This window comes from Fomitopsis serialis, assembly GCF_022376445.1.
Source record: "Fomitopsis serialis strain Sig1Antser10 chromosome Unknown B0H18scaffold_65, whole genome shotgun sequence".
NCBI classification, from domain to species: Eukaryota; Fungi; Basidiomycota; class Agaricomycetes; order Polyporales; family Fomitopsidaceae; genus Fomitopsis; species Fomitopsis serialis.
In genome coordinates, this window is record NW_025955025.1 from 148,045 (window position 1) to 170,982 (window position 22,938).

The following is a 22,938-nucleotide window of genomic DNA, read 5'->3' on the forward strand; positions in this document are numbered from 1 at the left end:
GACTTCAATGTCGCAGTGCTCATCCACAATAATATTTTCTGCTGCGTAGAATAGTGGCGGTCCGCGCTACATTACCTACCTGGCCTCAGGACATACGTCCGAGACATGCGTATCAACAAGACAACGAAAGCGGGGACCCCGTTTGTACCGTCTTGTGCTGAGAAAAGCGCTATTCAGCATTCGCAGAGTCGGGAGTAGAGAGACCGGGCGGGGGGCTCTGAGGAGAGCATTACGCGACAGTCGTGGAGACGAGCCAATGCACTGTTAGACACACGGCGCGAACCCACGATTACATACCTACACACCGTGACTAGCTTGACTCTACGTAGGGCTTCGCCCTCACATGACGATAAACGGGAACAGTAAACAAACAAACAGTCGTGGAGATAATAAGTAGATGTGAGTGTGTTCTATGAATGCAATCTGGGTCTCCGTGACACCACGCGAGTAAGAGCCCGTTCAGCAACCACGAGCGATCGATTCTCGGTCCGCTTCTCGAAAGTGTTTCTTCGGCATCTGGGTACATCCGAGCGCAGATTGATTCGCCGCTCGGACATCTCCCCTTGCTTATTCAGCACTGAGTCACGTGTTTCTTTTTGCGAGCCCGTTGAGTCGTCCCCGTTGTCAGCCATCGCGTCGCTGGCGAGGGCTTGCTCGCCGTCGCTCACGACGAGCATAGACTCTTATTTTCTCGTAGGGCCTGTATATAAAAAAAGCAATGGCATATTCACGCTTCTGAAGCAATTGGCAGTGCATCTATGTAGGTTATGGGTGGCACGCAGGCTAGATGAGGCCGTGAGAATGTCCCGCTCATTGTCATGCTCGACGAGCACGACATGGCGGGGAGCAGGCGGGACCGTGATGGGACCAGCGGGGTTGGCAGAGGCCTCGACCGGGCTGATGGCAGTGATCAACAAAAGTCACGCGTTGCTAACGGGTGCTTCCGAGGCGCGTCGGCACGTTCGGCAGCCCGGCAAGGGGGCAAAAAGCTGGCGAAACCGATTCTGAGCGATTCTGTTCATCTGGCGGGAGAAACGCCCGCGAGAATCGATCGCTCGTGGTTGCTGAACGGGCTCTAAACTGCAGACGGGATGAAGTTGGTACCAAGTTGGTAGTACTCCCTCAGTAATCGGTCAGGTGAAGGGCCTGACATGCATAGGGTGGATCGTGCCCGGCTGTGCTTCGAGTACCTCAAAGACAACATTACCATTGAATAGTCGCTGGGTGGGCTGCGTATGAGGGGAAGCCGAAAGGGGGTGGCACTGGGATTGTCGAGGGTGCCCAAATCGGGGAGTCGCGGGGTACGACTACGGGCGGCTAATGGGCAGCAGACGTGACTCGGGGGGAGCAGCAGACGGGCGGGTGTTGCTCCTTGTCGTCCTCCACCGGCTGCAACCACCACCTCGACCATACCTCCCAGCCTCCCGTATTATTCTGCGTCTGTCTTGCATATAACTTACCCGTATCTGTCTGTCGTCGCGCTCTCGTCTCCTTGCATCTGTACACCACTCTGCATCTACTAACGTACTCCGTCCTGCTTAATGCCCTCACGGCCCAAGCGCAATGCAATCCCCCGCTCACGCAACACCCACCAGTCCGACCTATATACACCGCTCCCGGGATCTAGCCCCCCTGCTGCCTCCAGTTACGACTCAGAGCCGCCCGCCCACTGGTCCTCGCCTCCGCCCGAGAACGACTTCTATCCGGAACCCGCGCCCGAGGGAATAGGAGGTACCGCGTCGCGACGGGACGCGGGCGCCATCGACGCGCTCTTCAGTCGCGTCAGTGGTGAGGACGATCCGCCTGATGATCCCGACGTCCGAGCACAGGTACCAGCTTTCCCGGGGCAGGCCTTGTCGCCGGATTCTCGCACGTCCGAGCTGCTGCCGCGGAACGATGCACTGTCCCAGAACGCTGGCTTCACGGACCATCAAGTCGGCCATACAAGGTCTCCAATGCTTGCTCGGTACGTACATCATCATCATCAGTGGGGCACAGTATCCGTGATCAGAGGCTGTACGCCGGGGGGAAAGGCGAGTGTTAATGTGATATTGTGACACGGTGCCGTGCTGCGTGAACCGCGTTCTATCGGTGCTCATACAACGCCTACTCATTGCTCGACTCTGTATGCTGTCCGCAGGCGCGCACGCAATGAGTGTCACTTGATTGGTGTTCGCGTCTCCAACGCAGTGCTACGCCTGAGCCATGGCCTGGTATCTCTATGAAGAGCCTCGCTCCTTCGGTGCCGTGCCCCAGAGTTGGTGCATGCATCGCAGCCGGTACGCACGTGTTCCGAGACCGCCAGCGATGACTCTCGTAGACTACTTCTTTCTCATCGACTGCCACTCCAGAGACTGTCCTACAGACGACTGACAAACCTCTGTAGTGAACCGACAACCCTGGAGTCCTTCTCGCGCACGATCCGCAATTACATCCCGACTTCGATACCTATTCCGTCTGCCTCGCCGACCCCACCCCGCATCTCTCGGCCTTTATCTTTTGGTAGCTTCCTCACTCCTTCCATGTCTCCGGTGCCCGCTCAGCGCGAACGCAGCGCGTCCAACACCTCCAGCACGTGGAAGCGGCAGGGAAGCGATGCCGCTGGCTCCCCTCGTCCGGACCTCTCCTCCTGGGCGGGCCAGCGTGTGTTGGGCGATGACGCTGCGGTGTTCGACCTGGACGAGGAATTGTCCCAAGCCACTCCGACGCGTTATCCAGCGGTCAACGAGAAGGAGGAGATCGTATGGGCCGGTTGGGATCAGCTCGTCGAGAGCGATTCAATAGCACCAAGGTGCGTCTGAGCCAAACTGTAGTGTGCGTCAGGCTGATGAATCCGCCCGCAGGCGTCTCCTGCTCATGGGTTACAAGGCCGGTCTGCAGATCTGGGACTGCACGAATTTAGGTTCAGTTGCCGAAGTCCTCAACTTGACCGACGCGCGGTGGGGCACGGTCGAGTTCGCCGGTGTGCTGCCGCTCCCGCGCAACGTACGGGATGACGCCTTCCGCGATCAACGTCCGCTCGTTGGCATCTTGTAGGTCTTTCGTAAAGTATGCTCAGCTTCGCGTCTGATTGTTCGTAGATCCCGGAACGGTGGCCAGTGCGCGTTTGTGGTCTACTCGCTTCGCACCCATACGGTAGTCAAACGGATTGATCTGCCCGGTTTAAGATCGTTCTCATCGTCCGCTGACTTTGTTGTGCTGGTGGGTTACTCTAATCCTGTGGCCTCGCTTGTTCTCGTCTGAATGGGGCGACTCACAGGGCACTGCGAAACCTCCATCTCTACACATTCTCTCGTCTTACACGCTCACCAATCTGTACACTATCCCGTCTACATCACTTGTCGCCTTTGCCGCGCCCTCAGTAACCCCCACCTCTCCACGATTAGACTTAGACAAACACTACGAACCTAGCCTCAACACCACCACAGCATTCTCAACTTCAACCTCGATACCCCAGCCCATCTACGCACTGCACGGGCGTCTTCTCGCGTTTGCGTCGCCAGTCCCACGGCTGCATTCCCCTCCACCGTCTAGTGGCCCCAAGGGCACCGTTCACCCATCTAGCTGGAGCGCGGACGGCACTTCTAGGCTCAACATCACGCAAGCGGATCTTGGAACCGCAGCGGTAAAGCTCGGAGGCAACGTCTTGAGTGGCATGCGATCTCTGGGCGGGATGGCGATTTCTGCCGCACGGGCAGGTATCGCTACTGCCGCGGCCGCGGCTGCTGCAGAGTCAAGCATCCCAAGACCTACGCCCGCGCCCGCGGGCCTCTCTACCATGTTCTCGCGCAGCGCACCTGCAGCTGCCGGAGCTGACGACGTCCGTCCGTCACAAGAATCCGCTCCCAATCGCGGAGGCCTGCCTGCGTTCTCCCCCCTACATCGTTTGTCTTCTTCGTCGGGATGCAACGTGACCGTCGTAGACCTGCAGCCGCTACTGGCCTCCGCAGAGAGTCCCAGCAGGATTGCGGACTTCCTTGCGTCCAAGCGACAGTGCGTCAGCAACCTGCGCTTCTCTGGAGATGGTACATCTTTGGCCGTCTGTGCTCAAGACGGCCATAGTGCGAAGATCTACCGACTCGGACCCCCTGCTCGCACATCGCGTTCCGCGCCTCGATCGTCGCACGACACGTACAAGACCACCAAGGGCACCGATGATTTTCAACCGTCGGACCGTTCGCGGACAACTTCTCATACGGACGGCGAAGAGTCTTTCGCACCTCCGTGGCACCTGTACAACCTTCGCCGAGGGCGTACGTCTGCTGTAGTTGATGGATTAGATTGGGCGAACGATGGGCGTTGGTTTGCGATGGGAACACGCAAGCGTACGGTACATGTGTTCGCTGTCAACCCGACAGGTGGCGTTCCTGACGAGGCCAGCCATCTTAGTGCGAGGGTGTTTGATCCTCATACGCCGGTGAGTCTCTTGATTCTTGTTCTCAGCCGAAATACTCACGAATCGTGTAGCTTGCTCTGTCTACGGAAGTCCATCCTGTCATTCGTTTGCGAGGGGACAAGGCACCTCTTCCTGAGATACAGGCACCGCCCTTGGCTTTCACGTTCATCCGTTCCTCGGAGAACTCGCTTCCATCCAATCTCCTCCCTCCTATGGCCCCGACGTTTTCTGCGTCATCCTCGCCGTCGTCAATCCACTCACTCGCGCCATCATCTCCCGCTCGACAACCACGGAGGCCGTCCAACTTCCAGGACATGCTCATATTCGACGCTTTGGATGCGACATTGAGCTTGCGACGAGTCTTCGTGGAACGCGCTAATGAAGAATCAGCGTCGGGCCTATTGCCTGGGGCTACCAGCATGTCGCTCCCGGGACCTAGCTCTCTTGCGCGACTCGGCATGTCGTCGTCTAGCAACGCAGCCAAGTCTGGGCTCTCGCAGATGATGGAAGAGCCTACGCATCTCGCTGCGCGAGAGAGCCGAGTGGGCAGCTGGAACCTCAGACGAGCCGCCGATTGGCGCGAAATCAGGCAAGTGGTGTTTCAGAAGCGTAGTGCATACCGGCGGGATCGTCCTCAGAGAGCTGAGTAAGTCTTGATACTTCGATATCGGGCGCGGTCACTGATGTTCGTCGTAGCTGGCTGTCCTGCGCGGAGCTGTCGACGCACTCGAGCTCGTCCCAGACTCTGCCGCGGTCGATCTACCTCTCACACCAGTTCGCATTCCATGCGCTTGGTGAGGATTACCATGCCCTTGTTCGTCGGCACAATTTCGAAGTGCCGTCGACGCGGATCGCAGTCCGTGCAGAGGTTGAAGTGAACGCGTTCCCGAGCGGCTTTGATGCTACATTCATGCTTGACTCGCGTGCTGGTCGCCGTGCGTCCTCGTCGTTCGACGAGCCACTGGCCTCTGCTCTCGCCGGAGATATCGTTCAGCTTAGTCCATCTCTACCTGTCCTGCCGATGTTCCCCAATGGCGCGCCGGGCGCGTCATCGCGCTCTCTGAAGAATGCGATACCTATCCGACACGTCGCCGCTGGACTGAGCGATAGCATGTCCGGCAGTCTCACGCGACTTCGCCGCGAGATGGGTCGTGTCCGCTCTCCGCAACTCGCCGCCCGACCGGATGCCGACCTCCCTGTGCCTCTGGAATTTGACGAAGAAGACGACGACTTCATCGGTGCCAATGGTCCCATCCCTTCGTCCGTACCGGAGGACGAAGGCATGTCCTATACGCATTCACGCGGCGGAGGCGATTCGGGTGAGAGCATCTCGACACCGTCGAGTAATATGGACCCACTGCCGGTCGAGGACGACCACACAGTGGGCGGTCTGTGGCAAGGCTGGGAGGCGGAAGACCAGCTTGCAGTAGAGGAAGCGGAGAGGTTTGATGACCTGACAGCGGGTTTCGTGGACGAAGACCCGCCGCCTCCGCCTGCGGTGGAGGGCAAGAAGCGTAAGAAACAGGGTAAGATCGTTCGTAGGACATGAGCCCGGTCGACACGATGGCATGGGACTCTTTGTTCTCGGGACAGTCGTTTGCAGGTAGGATAGGAGAAGGATGTCAGGTTATAATAGCCCATGAGATGTACGATAGTTACGAATATCATGTATGAGTAGCATAGCCTATTGGGAATCTTCACCGGCAAAGGCGCGATGTTACGCGCGTGTAGCGTCGAGCCTCGCCAATCCGAGCGCACTCGAGGTCAATCACCCTCTCGACATTGGGCTTCCCTAAATGTGCTCCATGGATTATTTGCTCCGCCTACACCTTCTGCGCGTCGACATTGCACAACATGCAGGAACTGCTCGATGACCCACTCCGCCGCATCCAGCCACTCACGCGTGCCACTGCCACTGCCAGTTACGATAGATCGACTCTCAAACCGTGTCCGTCGGGGCAGTCATTCCCGTCGTAATCGCCGGGCCAGTTGAACTCACATCCGGCCCGTCCCTTGGTACACTCTGATAGATGCGAAGGACGTCCAATAGCATAAGCACTGAGCGAGCAGACTTCCGCGTCCTGCAGGTGCGTCGTTAATTGATTACGGTCTGCAGCGCGAAGGTTCCGACACACTCCAATGCTTTGTCCAGCGTCAGCACCGAGGGGAGTCTCCATCGCATGTACCTAGAGAGCATCGTTCAATGGTCGTTCCAGCACATCAAGGCTAAAACGTACGACATCGCCAAGCATGCCTGCTCGACCACAAACTGAGAAGGGTAGTCCGACGTGACAATGATACACGAATGACCTTCGCTTTCTCTAGTGCTCTACAAATAAGCCAATGAATGGCGCATTCGTTCACATGCAACTTTACCACCGACACATTGTCAAATGAATCCATGAGGATGGCGTCGCGGATTACTCTCACCGTATAGCACACGAAATACATGCCAATCCCCCTTAGCCCAATTCTACCTTCTTACATACATGAGCGTGACGAGAATATGGCAAGTTAAGAAGAACGTGCCAGGACGACAGTCCATACATTTCTTGACTACCTGCCCAAGCGCACCTGCTTCTACGCGCCGTATTGTCGACGGAGAGGTACGAACTTCGTGCGCGGCGAGACAGCGCTTTGACCCGATTGACGATACTGGCGTGGCAACGCCTTGAGGAAAGAGCCCCATCAGGTGGCCATCCTCAACTGAAGTGCTCATCCTCGAGGCTGGGAGTTGTTAACGGCTCGCGCGGAGGAAGTCGTCCAAACTGTATGACCGCGACAACCTTCAGATAGGTTCGATATCATGTGGTACGACAGTATGCTCACCGTGAGGCTAATGTTCATGGGTCGCGCATCGCGACATCCGTCTCGTCGATGCCCCCGTTATCGGCACCATGCGAGGATGAGAAGACGTCCGCTCCAGCAGCCAAAGAGTCGATAAGGAGCGCAAGGCGAGGTGTCGACAGATTGGCCTCCTAGAGGGCGGTCACCGACCAAGACATGTCGAGAGACGGAGAGCGGGCGCACCTTACGAATCTCCCCCAGATCGTCGCTGAAGGCATCGACAACGGAAGCCATCCAAAACTTCCTGAAGCGTTGCCTGAGGTGGTCTTGATCGTCGGTGTGTCCAAGAAACGACGGTACGGGAGTGGGACGGGGTTCAGGCGTAGGCGAGCGGCGAGCGGGCGGTGGAGAGGGCGCACTCGGACGGGTGTTCTGCTGGGCGCGACGGGGAGACTCGTCCTCCGAGGACGACTGGGACTCCGTGTCTGAGGACTCGGAGGACTGCGCCGCGTCGGGTGAGGCCACGCCTGCTGCGACCGGGCGTGGAGGACGAGCAGCAGCGGGGGCGTCGCTGTCCGAGGACGACGAGTCCGCGTCCGAAGACGAGCTGGAGGCGGCGCGTCGCTTGCGCTTCCGGGTGCGCCTCCTCGTGGGCGGTGGTCTCGCTGGCGCGGCCATGGTCGTGCTCGTCGTGCAGTGTGCCGTCGCCGTCGTGCGGTGCGTCGTGCTCGCTGTGGACGCTGCACGTGAGGACGAAAACAAGTTGCACGGGCGCCTAGTCGATCTTTGGGACGTCCGTCCGTCGCGGTCATCTCCACGTTCTCGTGCGCGCGTTCGCTGCAGACAGCGATGAACAAGGTCGTCGGATCCTAGGTGCGGTGCGTCGCGTGTCCTCCCGTCCGCCCTCTGCAGCCGCACTCACACACCCGCCAGTCTCTCCATCGCCTCTGTCGGACGGTGGTGCTCATCCGCCCGTCCTCACCCACCAGGCGGCGGCCAGCTCGGGCGCATGCTTGCCCAGGCCGCCTCGCTGCTCAACATCGATGTCGTGATCCTCGACGTCGGTGATCACGCCCCGGCAAAGCAGGTTGTCTCCCCTCGGTCTGTCGACCTCGCCCACATTGACGGCTCGTTCACCGACCCTGCCAAAATACGCCAGCTGGCCGCCAAGGTCGATGTACTCACCGTCGAGATCGAGCACGTCGACGTCGACGTGCTGCAGTCCGTACAGGGATCCGTGCCCCTCGGAGTGCACCCAGCCCCTCTACCATCCGAGTCATCCAAGACAAACTCGTCCAGAAGGAACACCTCGTGGCCTCCGGTTGCCCAGTCTCGCAGTTCCTGCAGGTCGAATCCACCGTGGCATCCGTCACCTCGGCCTCCGAGACGTTGGGCTTGCCCTTGATGCTGAAGAGCCGAACGCTTGCCTACGACGGTAGGGGCAACTACGTGGTGCGCCATTGCCCAGATCCCGAGGCCATCGCCGCGTTGGGGGGGAGACCGCTCTACGCCGAGAAGTGGGTGCCCTTCGTGAAAGAGATCGCGGTCATGGTGGTCAGATCCGCCACTGGCGAAATCGCTTCGTATCCGGTCGTGGAGACCGTCCACAGGGACAACATCTGCCATTTGGTGTTCGCACCTCTGCGGAGTAGTGACGGTACGCTTTCGGTCGTGCTCGCGACGTCGCAGAAGCATCGGTGAAGACGTTGGAGGGAGCTGGTGTGTTCGGCGTGGAGATGTTCCTGGTGGAGGATGGTGCGTCGATCGTGCAGTGTGTCGGACGGATGTTGATTGGTGTGCAGGCTCGGTCGTCGTCAACGAAATTGCTCCGCGGCCGCACAACTCGGGACACTACACCATCGAAGCGTGTGAGACGTCCCAATACGAAAACCATCTCCGCGCGATCCTCTCGCTTCCTCTAGGATCTACCGCTCTGAAGGTGCCGTCTGCGGCCATGCTGAACCTGCTCGGGGCTTCCGGCGACGTGACCGAGATCAGTGCCGTCGTCGAGCATGCGCTCAAGGTGCCTGGCGCCGCGGCGCATCTGTATGGCAAGTCTGAGTGCCGGAAGGGCCGCAAGATGGGCCACATCACCGTTGTCGCACCCTCCGACGCGAACGGAGCCGTCGACTGCGTCCCTTGTTGGAACAACTCCCTTCTCCGAGCAGCGCTGCGGAGCTCGCGCTGCACGCTCCCCTCGCGCCTGAACCTGGCTCTGGGTTTTCACATCGCCAGCCGCTCGTAGGCATCATCATGGGCTCGGACTCGGACCTGCCCGTGATGGTTCCGTCTGCGCGTATTCTCGATCGCTTCGGGATCCCTTACGAGCTCACGATTGTGTCTGCTCACCGCACGCCGGATCGGATGACTATGTATGCACGATCCGCCGTATCAAGGGGTCTCCGAGTGATTATAGCCGGGGCGGGAGGGGCTGCGCACTTGCCAGGTATGGTTGCTGCGATGACGAGTCTCCCGGTTGTCGGTGTTCCTGTGAAGGGCAGCACCCTGGATGGTGTTGACTCCTTGCATAGCATTGTGCAGATGCCGGTATGTTCGTACATTGTCATTTTGGTGGGCGCAGCATCTGATTGGCACACTGACTCCAGAGAGGTGTGCCTGTGGCAACAGTAGCCATCAACAACGGCATGAATGCTGGCTTGCTGGCTGTCAGGATACTAGCCAGTGGCATACCAGATCTTGTCCATAAGATGGATGACTATCTGAAAGAGCAAACATGTGAAGTACATGAGAAGGTGCAGAAGCTTGAGGTGACTGGGTGGGAAAAATATCTACTCAGTTGATGTATGGTAAATTGGGGAATTGTATATTCTGCCAATCTCAACCAAGTCTCAATGCATTTGGTCAAAACTTGGGTTCAGTGGCAGCATGTGATATTACTACATGGCCACTCATGTCACTGCACATGTTCACTTGATGACTTGGCCCACTTGTAAGCCTCCCACAATTATACATTATGCACCAGAGTACCAACACTTAATGAAACAGCATTTGCCCAAGTGTATGCCATTTGTATTATCTGTCATTTTTGTGGGTCAGGTACAGCTGTATCATATGATGCAGACCAAATCAAATCTGGTGTGCCATGCAAATGAAGAACATCTTGTGCTCACATGATTGGTGTTGGGTCATCTGGCATAGTGGCTAATGCATTGCTAGTGCATTGCATGGGTATGGATAACCCATGTGGGTCATGGGTATGGGTATGCATGGGTATGGGTATGGGTAGCCAAAATCTGACCCATGTACCCATGCAACCCATGGACTTCTGTGGTAATAATTCAGTGGTAAAATTTGGCAACTGTTGATTAGATAGTCTGTGCTATGTTTCTCTCACAGTTCAACAGCTATATGGTGATCCTGAAGCTTGCTTCAAAGTACTTTGCAATAGCAGTATGGGAAAGTTGACAAGTGTTCCCTTTCCGTAATGTCAGCCTTCAAGATACAGTTGGTACTTGCTAGAATGGCATTATATATTTGAATCCATTTTCAAACATTCAATAATGTTCAACTTATGATTATGAGGATGATTCAGCAAGGCCAACCTGCAGGAATATAAGGAGTGTCAACTTGCTCATGGACGACACACTTTTGCTCCACAAACCATCTATCTTGACCCACAACTAACAACTACAGTACTCTGTACATTGTAGTTAGACCAATGCACTGTTCTTTCTAACCTAACTCTCTCCTTGTCCATCTCATCTACCTATCTAGCTCTCCTGACCCAAGCAATGCCCTGAGTGACTGGAACCAAGTTTGTGCAAGACCTGCCTATGCCACATCCTGTCTTCTATAAGTAACCAGAAGACAGATTTTGTCATTTATTGTTATGCTCCAACCAATGATACACAGACTACTGAGGTTGTCCTATTGACAACAACAAGTGCATTACAGTGTATGTACCATTATGCTCAATTCAATGCAGTGCCATGTGCTTGGTAGCCCAGTGCAGCTGAGATACTATACTGGCACAAAATATTATCATACTGAATCTTACCATGCAATTGTCCATGCTGGACAGCCAGTAATACTGTATACTTAATTCCTTGCTAGGTACATGTGACAGGGCCACTCTAGAATTTTGAAAACTCAGTATGAATACTGTGTCATGGACCCCTTGAGGTGAGCCTAGACCTGCAGTTCCAGCACTACATTTAGCATAGATGCCTTGTTAGTTAATTTTCTAAATCCAGGATTTCAGCAGAGTGACCAGTGGCCACAGTTACATGCAGGTGGCAGGCCATTGAATACAGTAGGTCTATGATCATGCTTTTTATAAGACATCATGCTCCTTATTGTGTCACTTATCACCTGGCAATGTATTAACTAGGCTTGAATGAAAGTAATTGCATAATGGGCTGGTCACATTCATCCTCTGGCCCCACTTATCATATATTAGTGGAAGCCTGGGACATAAGACAGGATTCAGTGATGATGATCAAGAAATAAATCCAAATAATTTTAATATGATCCTCTTCTCAGGGGCTAGTCTGACAGACATTATCATATTCATGACACAATGCAACATCTTGTCTGTGTTTCAGTTCAATTTTTGTATACCCTGAGATACATTTGTTCTGCTTAATGTTGACCCATTGTAATCCCACTACATCTGGGTGATCCAATATGATGGGCTTTAGAGGGTTCTGCCCATGGTATCACTATACATTTTGTGTTGTGATGTGTAAGACTTATTTGTGTATCAGTGATGTCATTTAAACGGGATTAAGTTTGAATCAATATTGTATTTTAGATCAACTTAAAGGCCATACACATTTAACCCAATCCTGTGCTAAGCTATGGCTTAGCCAGTTGCTTGGCCAAGCAGGATCAGTACAGCTAATCCATACAGGTTTAACCATGGATTATCCATTGTTCATCCATTGCTTAGACTTTTTGCTTAGCCAAGGACAATCAGTACAGCTAATCCATACACACTTAACCATAGATTAGCCATAGTTTATCCATTGCTGAGACTTGCTGAGAAACTGCTTAGCCAATTGATTACCCATATAAGTTCAATGAAGCTAATCCTCAGAGGATTAATCATGGCTAAGTAACATCTGACCCATGTTTAATCATTTTCTAACCATAGATTAGCCATGCTTAGCCATGACTTAGGCAATAGATTCACAGGTAGTTGAGGCTAAGTAGGTTTGAGATGAACACCAATCTTCATTAAGTCATGCTCAATCCCTGTCTAATCCCCTGCTGATCAATGCTAAATCATGACTTGAGTATTTTTGATCCAGTTCCAATCCAATGTAACCCATGTGAATGTTCATAATCCTATGCTAATCTATGTACTAAGACAAAATATACCAGTCCTAATCCTCTCTCAAGACAGTGCTTGACAATGCTCATGTGTCTTAAACCAAATCCCAATCTATTGCTAATCCTGTTCATGACAGTATGGCTTAGTGCTAACTACTTCAAAGTCAATCCTAAGTCAAAACATTATCCATTGTTAATGCTGTCTATGACAGGATAGCCTAACACTAATCCACTTCAAAGTCAACTTCTAAGTGGAAGTGTTATTACGATCCCTGAGGTACGAAGGTATCGTTCTTATGATGGACGGGCCTGAAACGCTTCCAGTGGCGCCCAATGCGGCAGTTTTTTCCCACAGGTACACTCATTTGCCCCCAGCTTACCATGTATAGTTAACATTTGTTATGGTCAGTTAGCGGAGTTCAAAAATTTCAGACTCCCAGATGATGCAACTTGCACCAACACCACCAAACAAATGCTGTGGCTCAGTGCTTTGTCCTGGGGTGAGGGCCAAGAAACACTTCCAGTGGCACCCAATATGGCAACTGGTGAGCATGTCATGTGACTGGCAGCCAGGCAGCTCACTGCTAGCGCTCACACTTACAGGCTGCCCAATAGCCCTAGTTAGTAACAATTGTGAATGGACTTAGTATACTGATCTGATAGCCCTTCATTCAGAGAGTATACACTATCATTATTGAGTAGCTAGAGTAGCTGCCTGGTCCAGAAAATGCAAAATAAAAAAATCCACATGTGCCTCTGCAGATGTCAAAGTGCCTATTTGTGCCTCAGATGTGTTCCATATGTCTGCAATGACATACATATGTGATTCAGACACTGTACAACTCAGTGGGTGCTGCACTACAGCCAGAATCAGCCACAATGAGCCATTTGACCCTCTTTTCACATGTTGTAGTCCATGTACATGGTGTAGTGATGTCTATCATAATCCCAAGCACTCACATTCTCCTATTGGGTGCTTCTGTATATTTGACAGATTTTCTGCATTTTTATGACCTCCATGGGCACCACATCTTGTCCTACTTCCTCTTTGGGCAGGACACCTACTCTATATGGTAGTTGTGGCATGTAGCTGGCATACAGACACATAGACACAATCTGGGGATATATAATGGCCATCCATACATATGTATCCATGCTACTATGATGTCAGGCTTTGTATGCTGCAGAGACACTGTCTGAAGTGTGATCATAGGCTTATATGAGCTCCCTGAATGTGAATCTCACTGTGTTATTGAGTATACTGCCCTAGTTGATGCAACAATTGTATCATGGAAGGCTATAAGGATTTGACTTCATTCATTCTGAATCTCTTCTGAATATTCCGCTTTTTTCAAGTCTATACAAACCCTCTTGACACAGTAACAGTCTGCACTTACACCGCTTACTAAGCGCCCATTAAGCGCCCATTGCCGAAGCGGACTTGTATACAACTGCAGCCCTGCATTTGTGTGCAACTCAGCTCACCCAAAAGGGATTTTGGAGCAATGTCATTGGTTGAACCACTGGCAAACCTTGCCTTCTAAGGGAATCATTCAATCTCAGCTCCCCATGCCAAGTTTTTTCTTGCCCAATGTGGTCAGCAGCACTGTCTAGACTCTTACTAGAGCACATTAAATGTGGAGAAATCTCGAAATATTGACTCTCATGCAATGCTCCTTGCACACAGGTATGGAGGTCCAAATTAGGTATCCCAATGCTTGTTCACAGTGTACTGACCAAGGCAAGTGATGCAGAGGCATATGTACAAATGTTGTTTTGCATTTACTGCCCTTACTGGAGAGTCCTACAGGCTGACAATCTTATGCAGGGGCCTATGGCTACCAGATATGAAAAATCACCATATATGGTAGATCCCTTGCCTGTTTGGGAAGTTGATGATAGATCACCTTTACAGTGTTGCATAAATGGCAGGAAAATGAGCAAAGTATTAGATAACACTATTGTCCCATTGTGGGTTGACAGGACTTAAGTGTGTACTTGTGGATGAGATGCAAAGGGATAGCAGAAACACAGAGTCTGGTGCAATAGGCTCAGCCACATGCCATGTGAGGTTCACTTGTCCACAGGTCAAAGTTTTGACCTGTGGACGAGTCATCTTGCAGTGTGGTCTCCCAGACTCCACTGAAATATGCTGTTTAAGGGAATTAGCCTCTGACTGGCCTTACTGTATTTGGCCAAAGGCTCTCAAGTCTATGTATCTGCTGTACTGTAGCCTTCAAAAATACAACAAATATCCAAAATATTCTCTCTGATAGGTATGATGTCATGGAGTCTGTAGCTGCTGTGACTTGCCCATCAACTTCAGTGGTTATGGCACAATTCACAAAACTCAAAAACCCACATATGCCTCTGTACACATGAGTGCACTGCTTTCAACCTTCAAAGTGACTCTATCAAAGCCTGTAGACTGTCCATTGATTCTCTGACATCTGGGATCTGCTATATAGGGAAGCTGGCCTTCCAAAAATGGCAGTTTCCATTCAGCTGCTCAGTCTGTGCTCAGAAAATGCTGATAAAATCTGGGAATATTATGTACAATTGAATTAATTCATGATGCCTGCTGTATGTAAGAAATTGATCCCGTATAGAGCCCTCAGAGTCTATAACTAGCATGCCTTGCCTATATATTCATAATCCAGAAAAGAGAACCTCTGTGGACAATTGCAAAGTGATTCCAAATATGAATAGGTTGTTGCCTCTGAAACACATTTGATATGACCTGTATAGACCATGCACATAGTCCACACAGCATGGAATGTGCACAGCACTGCTATGAATGGGGAAATATTGTCATAACATGCCTGTGTTGATTTCCCACTACTGAATGACCATGTATTGAGGTTCTCTCTGTTTTTATATGCTTAGGGATATTCCACAGATCTTCTAGAACATTATCCGATTTTCCGGGACTTTTTTGAGCCCCAAACAAGTCAGTTTTGCTGCAGAAACAGTGTACACTTACATCGCTTACTAAGTGCTGAAACAAGTGCCCGTTGCCGAAGTGGAGTCGTCGACATACCGGCCTGTCGACGACTCCGGTCATCACAGCTGATTCCATTACACTAGGCCCCGGGTCCATAAAACACGCATAGGCGGACATTCAACTGGCCATGAATCTCACACTTACCTACAAAAAGAGAGGAAATTTCCCAAACCAAACCAAAATATAATATATTTGGCGAGTGACTCAGAAGCGCAAGTGACGATAGCAAGTGACGATATCATGAGAGTACGAGCAACGGTCAAATCCACGACACTATACAATGAAAAGATTCTGATTTGTGCGTAGCAATAGCAACTACAGGCTCTATACAAGGAGGTACCATAACGGCACATTTTAGACTGCCGTGGACAGTGGAACCCTGAGCATCTACCCTATTGACTCAATCCGAGTCCGAGATTCAAGTCCCCTTGCAGATTTTGAGTGAGTTCAGGTGCTCCAAATGGAGAGATATCAGTGTAGAAAGACTGGAAATAGCACGAACCGGTTGTTCACCACCGCAGAACAGTCCACCGACCCCTGTCACCTCCGAGTCCGACGTACATGCCTGCCGTGATAGGGTGTGAAGGCCAGCAATTGTTGTGGGGACAGAGAATCACCGTAGTTTTTGAAGATTGTCTTGCTATGTACGACATTGTAGTCGAGCGAGAAACAAAGGTCAGTGGGAGCTATCGTAGCAGCGGTCATAGTGACAGTCATAGTTGTCGAAGATGGGCGTTGTTTGTACGTTGACGTTGCACTCGTGGTTGGTTTGGTCTTGTTTGTGTCGCTAAACTAAGCGCTCATGGTGGGTGGCTGAACTGGCGGGTCGAGGGCCTCAACCGTCGGTCACGAATACACGAGGCATGGACGAAACAGACAAGTGTGTCGTCCAACTGCGAAAGTCAAACGAGATTTATTCGGCTGACAAAAAAAAAGAGACCATGGCGCGGAGCTGAGCACATATAAGACCTGCAAGTGAGCATCCGGCCAAACCAACCACAGTATTTGGACGGACTTAGATCACATCTTCTCCCAATGTATGCCCATCCTCGTGCACAAGACGCGCCCCACGATGCTGCCCCGGACGTTCCCCATCCTCTGCCTATGCATCCTGAACACCCTGCTTACCTGCCACCCAGGCGCCCTGGTACTCCCCATCACGCTGGTCCCCACTATCCTGGCTTGCCTCCGCCGAACGCGCCGGCTCCGCCGCCCCATGGTGGTCACTATTACCATCGTGTCGCTTCTGCACCTGGTGCTATAGGGTATCAGCCGCACCCTGGCATTGCCGCTCACCATGCTCCTATGTACTATCCGCACGGCCCTTTCCAGCCACAGCCCATGGACTATCGCGGCCCATACATGCCCGCTCCAATGGGACTTGGTTATGCTCCAGCCCCCTTCCCCGGGCCTGCCCCGCCATTCGGGCCTGCTCCCCCGCTTGCACCTGCGGTGGCGCCCGCTCTGCCGCTTGCACCTGCTGCGGCGCCCGCTCCCGCGCCTGCTCCCGTGCCCGCACCTGCACCTGTACCCGCTGCGGTGGTGCCAGGTCCTGGTGCACCTGTTCCTGCAGGAACGCCAGCAGGTGGCAATGACATCGCTGGAGTCGCTCATGCCAGGCCTAGTAAGAAGCGACCGAATGAGGAAGTGCAACAAGGAGGTTCGTCGCACACTCACCTGTCATCACTGAAAAAGCCATTACTGACACTAGACTGCCTTCATGCAGTTTACGCTTTCGAGGTCGACATCCTGATTGGCGAAGGAAAGCATGTCTACAATGCCAACACCGGGATGACGTGGACAGAATTCTGTGAGCAGTGCGCGGTGTTCTACAAGAGCGATCCCAACAGTACACGTCTTGCGGCGAAGATTTCCGGTGATTCCGGCTGTTTCATGTTCTTGGATGGCAAAGCCGAGTACGAGAGCACCATACAGCACGTTGTTCAAAAGGTGCTGCATGCTCGTTCTCGTGCTGTGAAGTTGGAGATCAAGAATATGGTCAGTAGAGTCGAGACTAATTCATATTTTGAACCATTACTTACTTGTATTTGATGTTCAATAGCTCCCCACCACCGCCACCTCGAGCAGTGGCCAGAAGCGCAGACGTGGACGCGATGATGATGTCCCTCCCGAGCTGAACGACGACCGTCGCTCACAGCTTGCTGCCTACAAGCAACTCGAACAGCATCTCCGCTGTGAGAAGCACAACGGTCACTGCCATGTTACTCGGCCCAATGGGACAGACAATCATCGCCGTATGGATCACCAGGCGATGACACTATTGGCAAAGAAGATTGTGAGTATTCCCGATCAGTCTCGTGGTAGCTATAGCTTATCCTGTTGTCCAGGCTCTCAACCATGCAACGATCTTTAATCCTCCTAACAGTGTTGAGTTCGACCGAGCTGCACGATGGGGTGTCAACTCAAATGCCGCCGGCCCTGCCCCTGTGCACGTCACGATACACAACATCACGCAACCAGGCCCCAGCCAGCCCATGCCCACTCCCGTCACGTCCACCCCAACCCCAAGTCCGCACCCGCAGGCACCCACCGCTTCAACATTGCATCGAGACGGCTCACCTGTCCCAGCTCATGCCAACCTCCCGGATACCCTTGCGCCTCCGTACCCGGACCTCACGGTCGTTTTGGAGATGCTCCAGAAGACATACTACCCACGCTACAACTTCCTGGAACTCGAGGCGAGCCTGCTTGCGACCGACATTGACCTAGGCGACATTGTTCAAGTTCCCGATGTTCGTGATGTCCTACCTTTCATTGGAGACATGGGCAACGAGCGCGCCTACATTCTTCGTAGCTTCGCAAAGGCTATCGTTCTTCCCCGCATTGGGATGCCGACAGAGATGTATGCCAAGCATCTTCCATGGGAGGTTGTCGCATTCGAGCAGTTGGCTACAGGTGCTAGTACCTCTTCCAGAGCGAGCGCGAGAGCGTCGACGGGCACTGGCTCGGAGGAGGAACCTGTCGAGGTTGACAACAAAGGTGATGAGGTGGAGGACGAGGCAGATGATGATGATTCTGACGAGGACTCCGATGAGGAGTGGTTGGATGAGGGTGATACTCACCTCGAGCCTGACGAGCAGGGCCTCTGAAAAACAAGTCAAATGCTGAATAATTCGAAAGGTACATATGAATTGTACTGACCTATGCACCATTATGCATTCTCCTACTTTTGTCGTCTGCTATATTCATCCTAATCTGGTCAGTAGCTACCCGCATACAGGGTTTTGATGCACCCAACTTCCGTCGTCGATACAGTATGTAGTCATACTGTATGCTCAGCTACGATCCGCACCATCTCAAGCATTCAACTGCTATCAGCTAGTACATTTTGTTACGGAATATATTCACTATGACGGTACCAACCATGAACACTCTCGGGGCTGACTGCTGCATAGACAGCCTCCCAGATCAAGGCATAAGGATCTTTGCCAATACCTTCCGTCTCACCCAGTACATAATCCCTGTTGTTGCGCAACCAGCTCTTGATCGCAGAGAATGCTTCCTCGATAGGGTTGAGGTCTGGTGAATACGATGGCAAGTACACTAAGCGCATGTCACTATCGCACACAAAGTGAGAATATGCACAAATGACAAGGTGATTAGATATTGTACCGTGCTTCTATCATTTCACGGATTCCCGGAATGTGGTGGATTGACGCTTTGTCCATGATGAGCACCGAGTTTGGCAGTGGGAAAGGTTGCATCTGCTCAAGAAGCCCTTCAACAAATTCGGTGAAGGTGGCGCCACTGAACGAGTGATCAAGGACCTTGAGATGGAGGATGCCGTCGAGTGAGAGGGCAGGTAGGATGGAGTATCTGTGATCTGTCAATTGCATACAGGCGACAGCAGCTACCAGCAACTTACCTCGTCCCGCGAATGAAGAAGTCACGCCGACGTGCTCTTGTGCCAATCGGTGCCCAGGCGAAGCGGCGGCGTAGGGTCAGTCGATTGAAATGACTCTCATCTGCAAAAACAAGCTGCCAAGGCTCGAAATGCTCACCAATGAGCATCTTGTATGCCACGCGATCATCCTCGTTGTGCTCGATAGCCGGTCGAGTCACCTACGGCGGTAACATGAACGAGTCAAAGCTAGGTCACGAAAGAGCAGAACATACCTGTTTGCGCGTGAAACCCCGTCTGCGCAATGTCCTGGATATGGTTTGGTATGAGACGTGCACGTTCAGCATCTCAACTAAGGCCACTTGAAGCTCGATAAGGCTAATGTCTGGCTGCCGCTCTACCAATCCTTCAACAAACTCTCCTCGTCTGAGTAAGAAGAGACAGCAGATTGATCTGGATAATACTCACACTTGCATCTAGCCCATCGAGGATCCGTGGGCGACCAGTCGCGAAAGGCTTGCGAATGACCTCTCCAGTGTCTCTGTACAGCTTGCGCAGCCTCTTGAGTGTCCGTCGACTTATGCCGGTACAGTCGCGGATCCACTTGTCCGACAGGTGCCGTTCGAGGCTCATCTTCAATGCCAGCTGCTTCACTTCCTTCGTGATATAGTGGCCCATGAGTGAATAGATGGAGTATGCAAGCAGACCGCTCAAGCGTGGGTCAACGACGAGGTACGTATGCTTTATAAAGTAATTGTCAAACTGTGACAATCACAATAACCTTATGCAAGCCAAATTGAAATCATTAAAGAGTATTATAGTAGTAACAGAGGTGCTTACATTATTGTTGCTCAGCTCATTCCTCATTTGCAGTACCACAAGACACAGAGCATTGAATCCCAAATGTGCTTATTTCTTCATCAGAAAGTTTGACTGATCATTGATAGCTATGCTGGTATTGCTATACAGCCATTATCCAACGATATGTGTGGTTGCAGACTTGTTCTTGCCCAACTTCACCTGTGCTGTGCACTGTCTCAAAACACTGAACAATAGTACTACTTTACTAGTGGGAGATTGTTGTATCATTGAATCTGTCTAGGGACTGCTAGTAACTATAATGACAATGATCACAAACAATTGTATCATTTGAACTGAGTGAGTCATACTTCCCTACATATTGATACTACATTGGCCTAGACCTCCCAATGTCAGAGTCTGTTCATGTCAACCATGCTGATTTTGGTACACTCATGATACCTCTTCATGAATTGTGGCTCATGCTATGGAAAGATAGTAAGTCACATGTTCTCAATGCAGTATACTGGAATGATCATTTGCATTCCTCTCCTCATCCCTTATCCTGAAATCACTCCATGTTATTGTCAATTCAGATATATGTAACAAGTCACTAACAGAAATCTGCTAAATGCATTAGGTGGCCACCTACTGTTCAAAAGGTGCCTCACAATTTACACTAAGGAGTCCAGGGAATCCACAGATTATCAAAGCTATGTTACTGCCAAAATTCTCTAATTCATGACCTGAGGAATCTGTCACAGAAGCTATGAATATTCAATGGAGAGCAAGAACCTGTAAACAAGAATTTTATCATCAATGTCACTGTTTTTTCTTGCATAGCAGTAGGCAGTCTGCATATATCTTGCACCCCTTCACATGAGTTAGCTGTAGTCCCATATCAAAGTATGGTAAGTGCTGCCAGAGCTTTGGGTGAGCACAATGACCACTTATATGTGATTCATCAATACTTCACTGATTTTCCGGGGTGTTTGGAGTTTTTCTGAGCCTATACAAGGAGGTTATGTGGCGTAGAATGAATATCCTGTACATTTTTATGATTTGTTCCATGCATAGCATAAGGAACTATGCAGGCTAGGGATATTATGGGTGGGTCTGTGAAGCAGGAGCTATCACATAATCATTATTACTACATATGGCAGGTGCCCTCCCAATTGGCAATCACACACTGGGCAATGCCTTGTGGGCCCAGTAGATACTGTAGAAATGACAGAATATTCAGAATGGATGAATGCATCAGTTCAACCAACTGGCATATGGAGAATCATTAATCAGCATACATGCATTATATATGTACTGTGTCCCACTCTTGAAATGTTATTGTGACATTAACAGTTGCTGATGCTTCTTTCCATGAATCCCAACACTATATGGGTCACATCAGTGTTCATGTGTCCCAATTTTCATCTTTCCATACCTATAGGCATTTGTAATTTTTTCAACCATTGTGTTTGTCTGCTCTCTGTCTGTATTAAGGACAACAAGAACAGTATACATTCCTACACTCATTGGGTCGGGGTAGTGCATTGCATGGGTATGGATAACCCATGTGGGTCATGGGTATGGGTATGCATGGGTATGGGTATGGGTAGCCAAAATCTGACCCATGTACCCATGAAACCCATGGACTTCTGCAGTGCTTATCCACTGGCAGTAATCAATGTTAATTCCTAGCCAGGTATTCAGTGTTGTGTCACTCTCATAGTATGCTAGCATTTAGGGTATCACCTTTCTGAAGCTTGCTTGAAAGTATTTTGCAATAGTGGCAGTATGGTAAAGTCAGCAATCATTTCCCTCAAGACTCATTGACCATGCATGACATGGCTTTTGCCAATATTGATATGCTATAATAAAATACACAGATTGCTGAGGCCATCAAATAAGTAAATGAAATATCTAATGTGCATTGCAGTGTATGTGCTGTTGTGGCTCAAATGAAGAATTAGGAGAAAGCTCAACTAACCTTTTCAATGCACAATGATGGCTACTGCAGTGCCATGTGTTTGTCAGTATGGTGTAGCTGGAATGCTCTACCAAACAATGTGACCATACTGAATCCTACTTACTTTAAAGCTGTCCTTATTAGACAGCTGGTAATACTGTGTAATGCTTAGTTAGTCACCTGTGACAAGGGATCCTGATGGAAAAGAAATCAGCATGATTGCTGCTACATCTTTCCTGTGATTCAGTTTTGTAGTTGTTGAGTCTGAGGTATATTCATCTGCTGACTGTTGACCTGTGATACTGCTATATGTAAACAGCACATGTTATAAGGCTCTGCCCATTGCCTCACTGTTCATATCTGGTAAAATATGTAAGATCTATTGATGTATACAACCTTGCTAGTTTCAATCCTCAGTTCTTGTGGACCTGCATAGCTATTTGTACTGTTATGGCACACTTGTATAACCACCAGAGTTATGAGTTGTAATACATACCTTGCTTCCGTGATCCTTGTGCCTTGTTTACATTGTTTTCCCCTTCATCTTTGCATATCCTGTATTACCTACCATTCAGTTATTACTTCAGGCAACACACTTGCCCATTCTATTGCAGTTTGAAAAGTGAGCATGACATGCCAACAACACTACAAGTCTACAACTTGGAAAAGGGTACACCCCTGTGTGTTGCTATGTTTGACTTTGATACACTTGGAACCTTGCTTTGACCCCTCCCATACCCACTCCTCTTTCTATTGTTCTTGCATGTATGTGGGACAAAAACTGGAAGCTCCCACTGTTGTGATTGACCACACAGTCAGTGAACTGGTCTGAG

General features: G+C 51.1%; 5 protein-coding genes across 5 annotated transcripts; 3 read left to right on the plus strand and 2 right to left on the minus strand.

Annotated features, from left to right (window-relative positions):
• Positions 1-1,541: 1,541 nt before the first annotated feature.
• B0H18DRAFT_1191033 (uncharacterized protein) lies at positions 1,542-6,440 on the plus strand (the record flags this gene model as incomplete). The annotated part of the gene is made up of 7 exons (XM_048036042.1): positions 1,542-1,966; positions 2,228-2,791; positions 2,844-3,032; positions 3,081-3,201; positions 3,260-4,417; positions 4,468-5,042; positions 5,093-6,440. The coding sequence occupies 7 exons, from the start codon at positions 1,542-1,544 to the stop codon at positions 5,943-5,945; spliced, it is 3,885 nt and encodes a 1,294-aa protein (XP_047890450.1). The 3' UTR covers positions 5,946-6,440.
• Positions 6,441-7,239: 799 nt separating this feature from the next.
• Positions 7,240-7,861, minus strand: B0H18DRAFT_1086311 (uncharacterized protein; the record flags this gene model as incomplete). Its single annotated transcript, XM_048032022.1, has 2 exons — positions 7,240-7,374; positions 7,427-7,861. The coding sequence occupies 2 exons, from the start codon at positions 7,859-7,861 to the stop codon at positions 7,240-7,242; spliced, it is 570 nt and encodes a 189-aa protein (XP_047890451.1).
• Positions 7,860-10,209, plus strand: B0H18DRAFT_1023161 (uncharacterized protein; the record flags this gene model as incomplete). The annotated part of the gene is made up of 8 exons (XM_048029621.1): positions 7,860-7,976; positions 8,205-8,404; positions 8,443-8,840; positions 8,873-8,938; positions 8,986-9,244; positions 9,307-9,730; positions 9,790-10,036; positions 10,190-10,209. The coding sequence occupies 7 exons, from the start codon at positions 7,860-7,862 to the stop codon at positions 9,982-9,984; spliced, it is 1,659 nt and encodes a 552-aa protein (XP_047890452.1). The 3' UTR covers positions 9,985-10,036; positions 10,190-10,209.
• Positions 10,210-16,517: 6,308 nt separating this feature from the next.
• On the plus strand, positions 16,518-18,592 carry B0H18DRAFT_1121741 (uncharacterized protein; the record flags this gene model as incomplete). The annotated part of the gene is made up of 4 exons (XM_048034384.1): positions 16,518-17,142; positions 17,209-17,480; positions 17,545-17,778; positions 17,831-18,592. The coding sequence occupies 4 exons, from the start codon at positions 16,518-16,520 to the stop codon at positions 18,590-18,592; spliced, it is 1,893 nt and encodes a 630-aa protein (XP_047890453.1).
• Positions 18,593-19,709: 1,117 nt separating this feature from the next.
• B0H18DRAFT_825165 (uncharacterized protein) lies at positions 19,710-20,022 on the minus strand (the record flags this gene model as incomplete). Its single annotated transcript, XM_048039344.1, has 2 exons — positions 19,710-19,760; positions 19,813-20,022. Coding segments are annotated over 2 exons (261 nt in total), but the record flags the coding sequence as incomplete, so codon positions are not given.
• Positions 20,023-22,938: the final 2,916 nt, after the last annotated feature.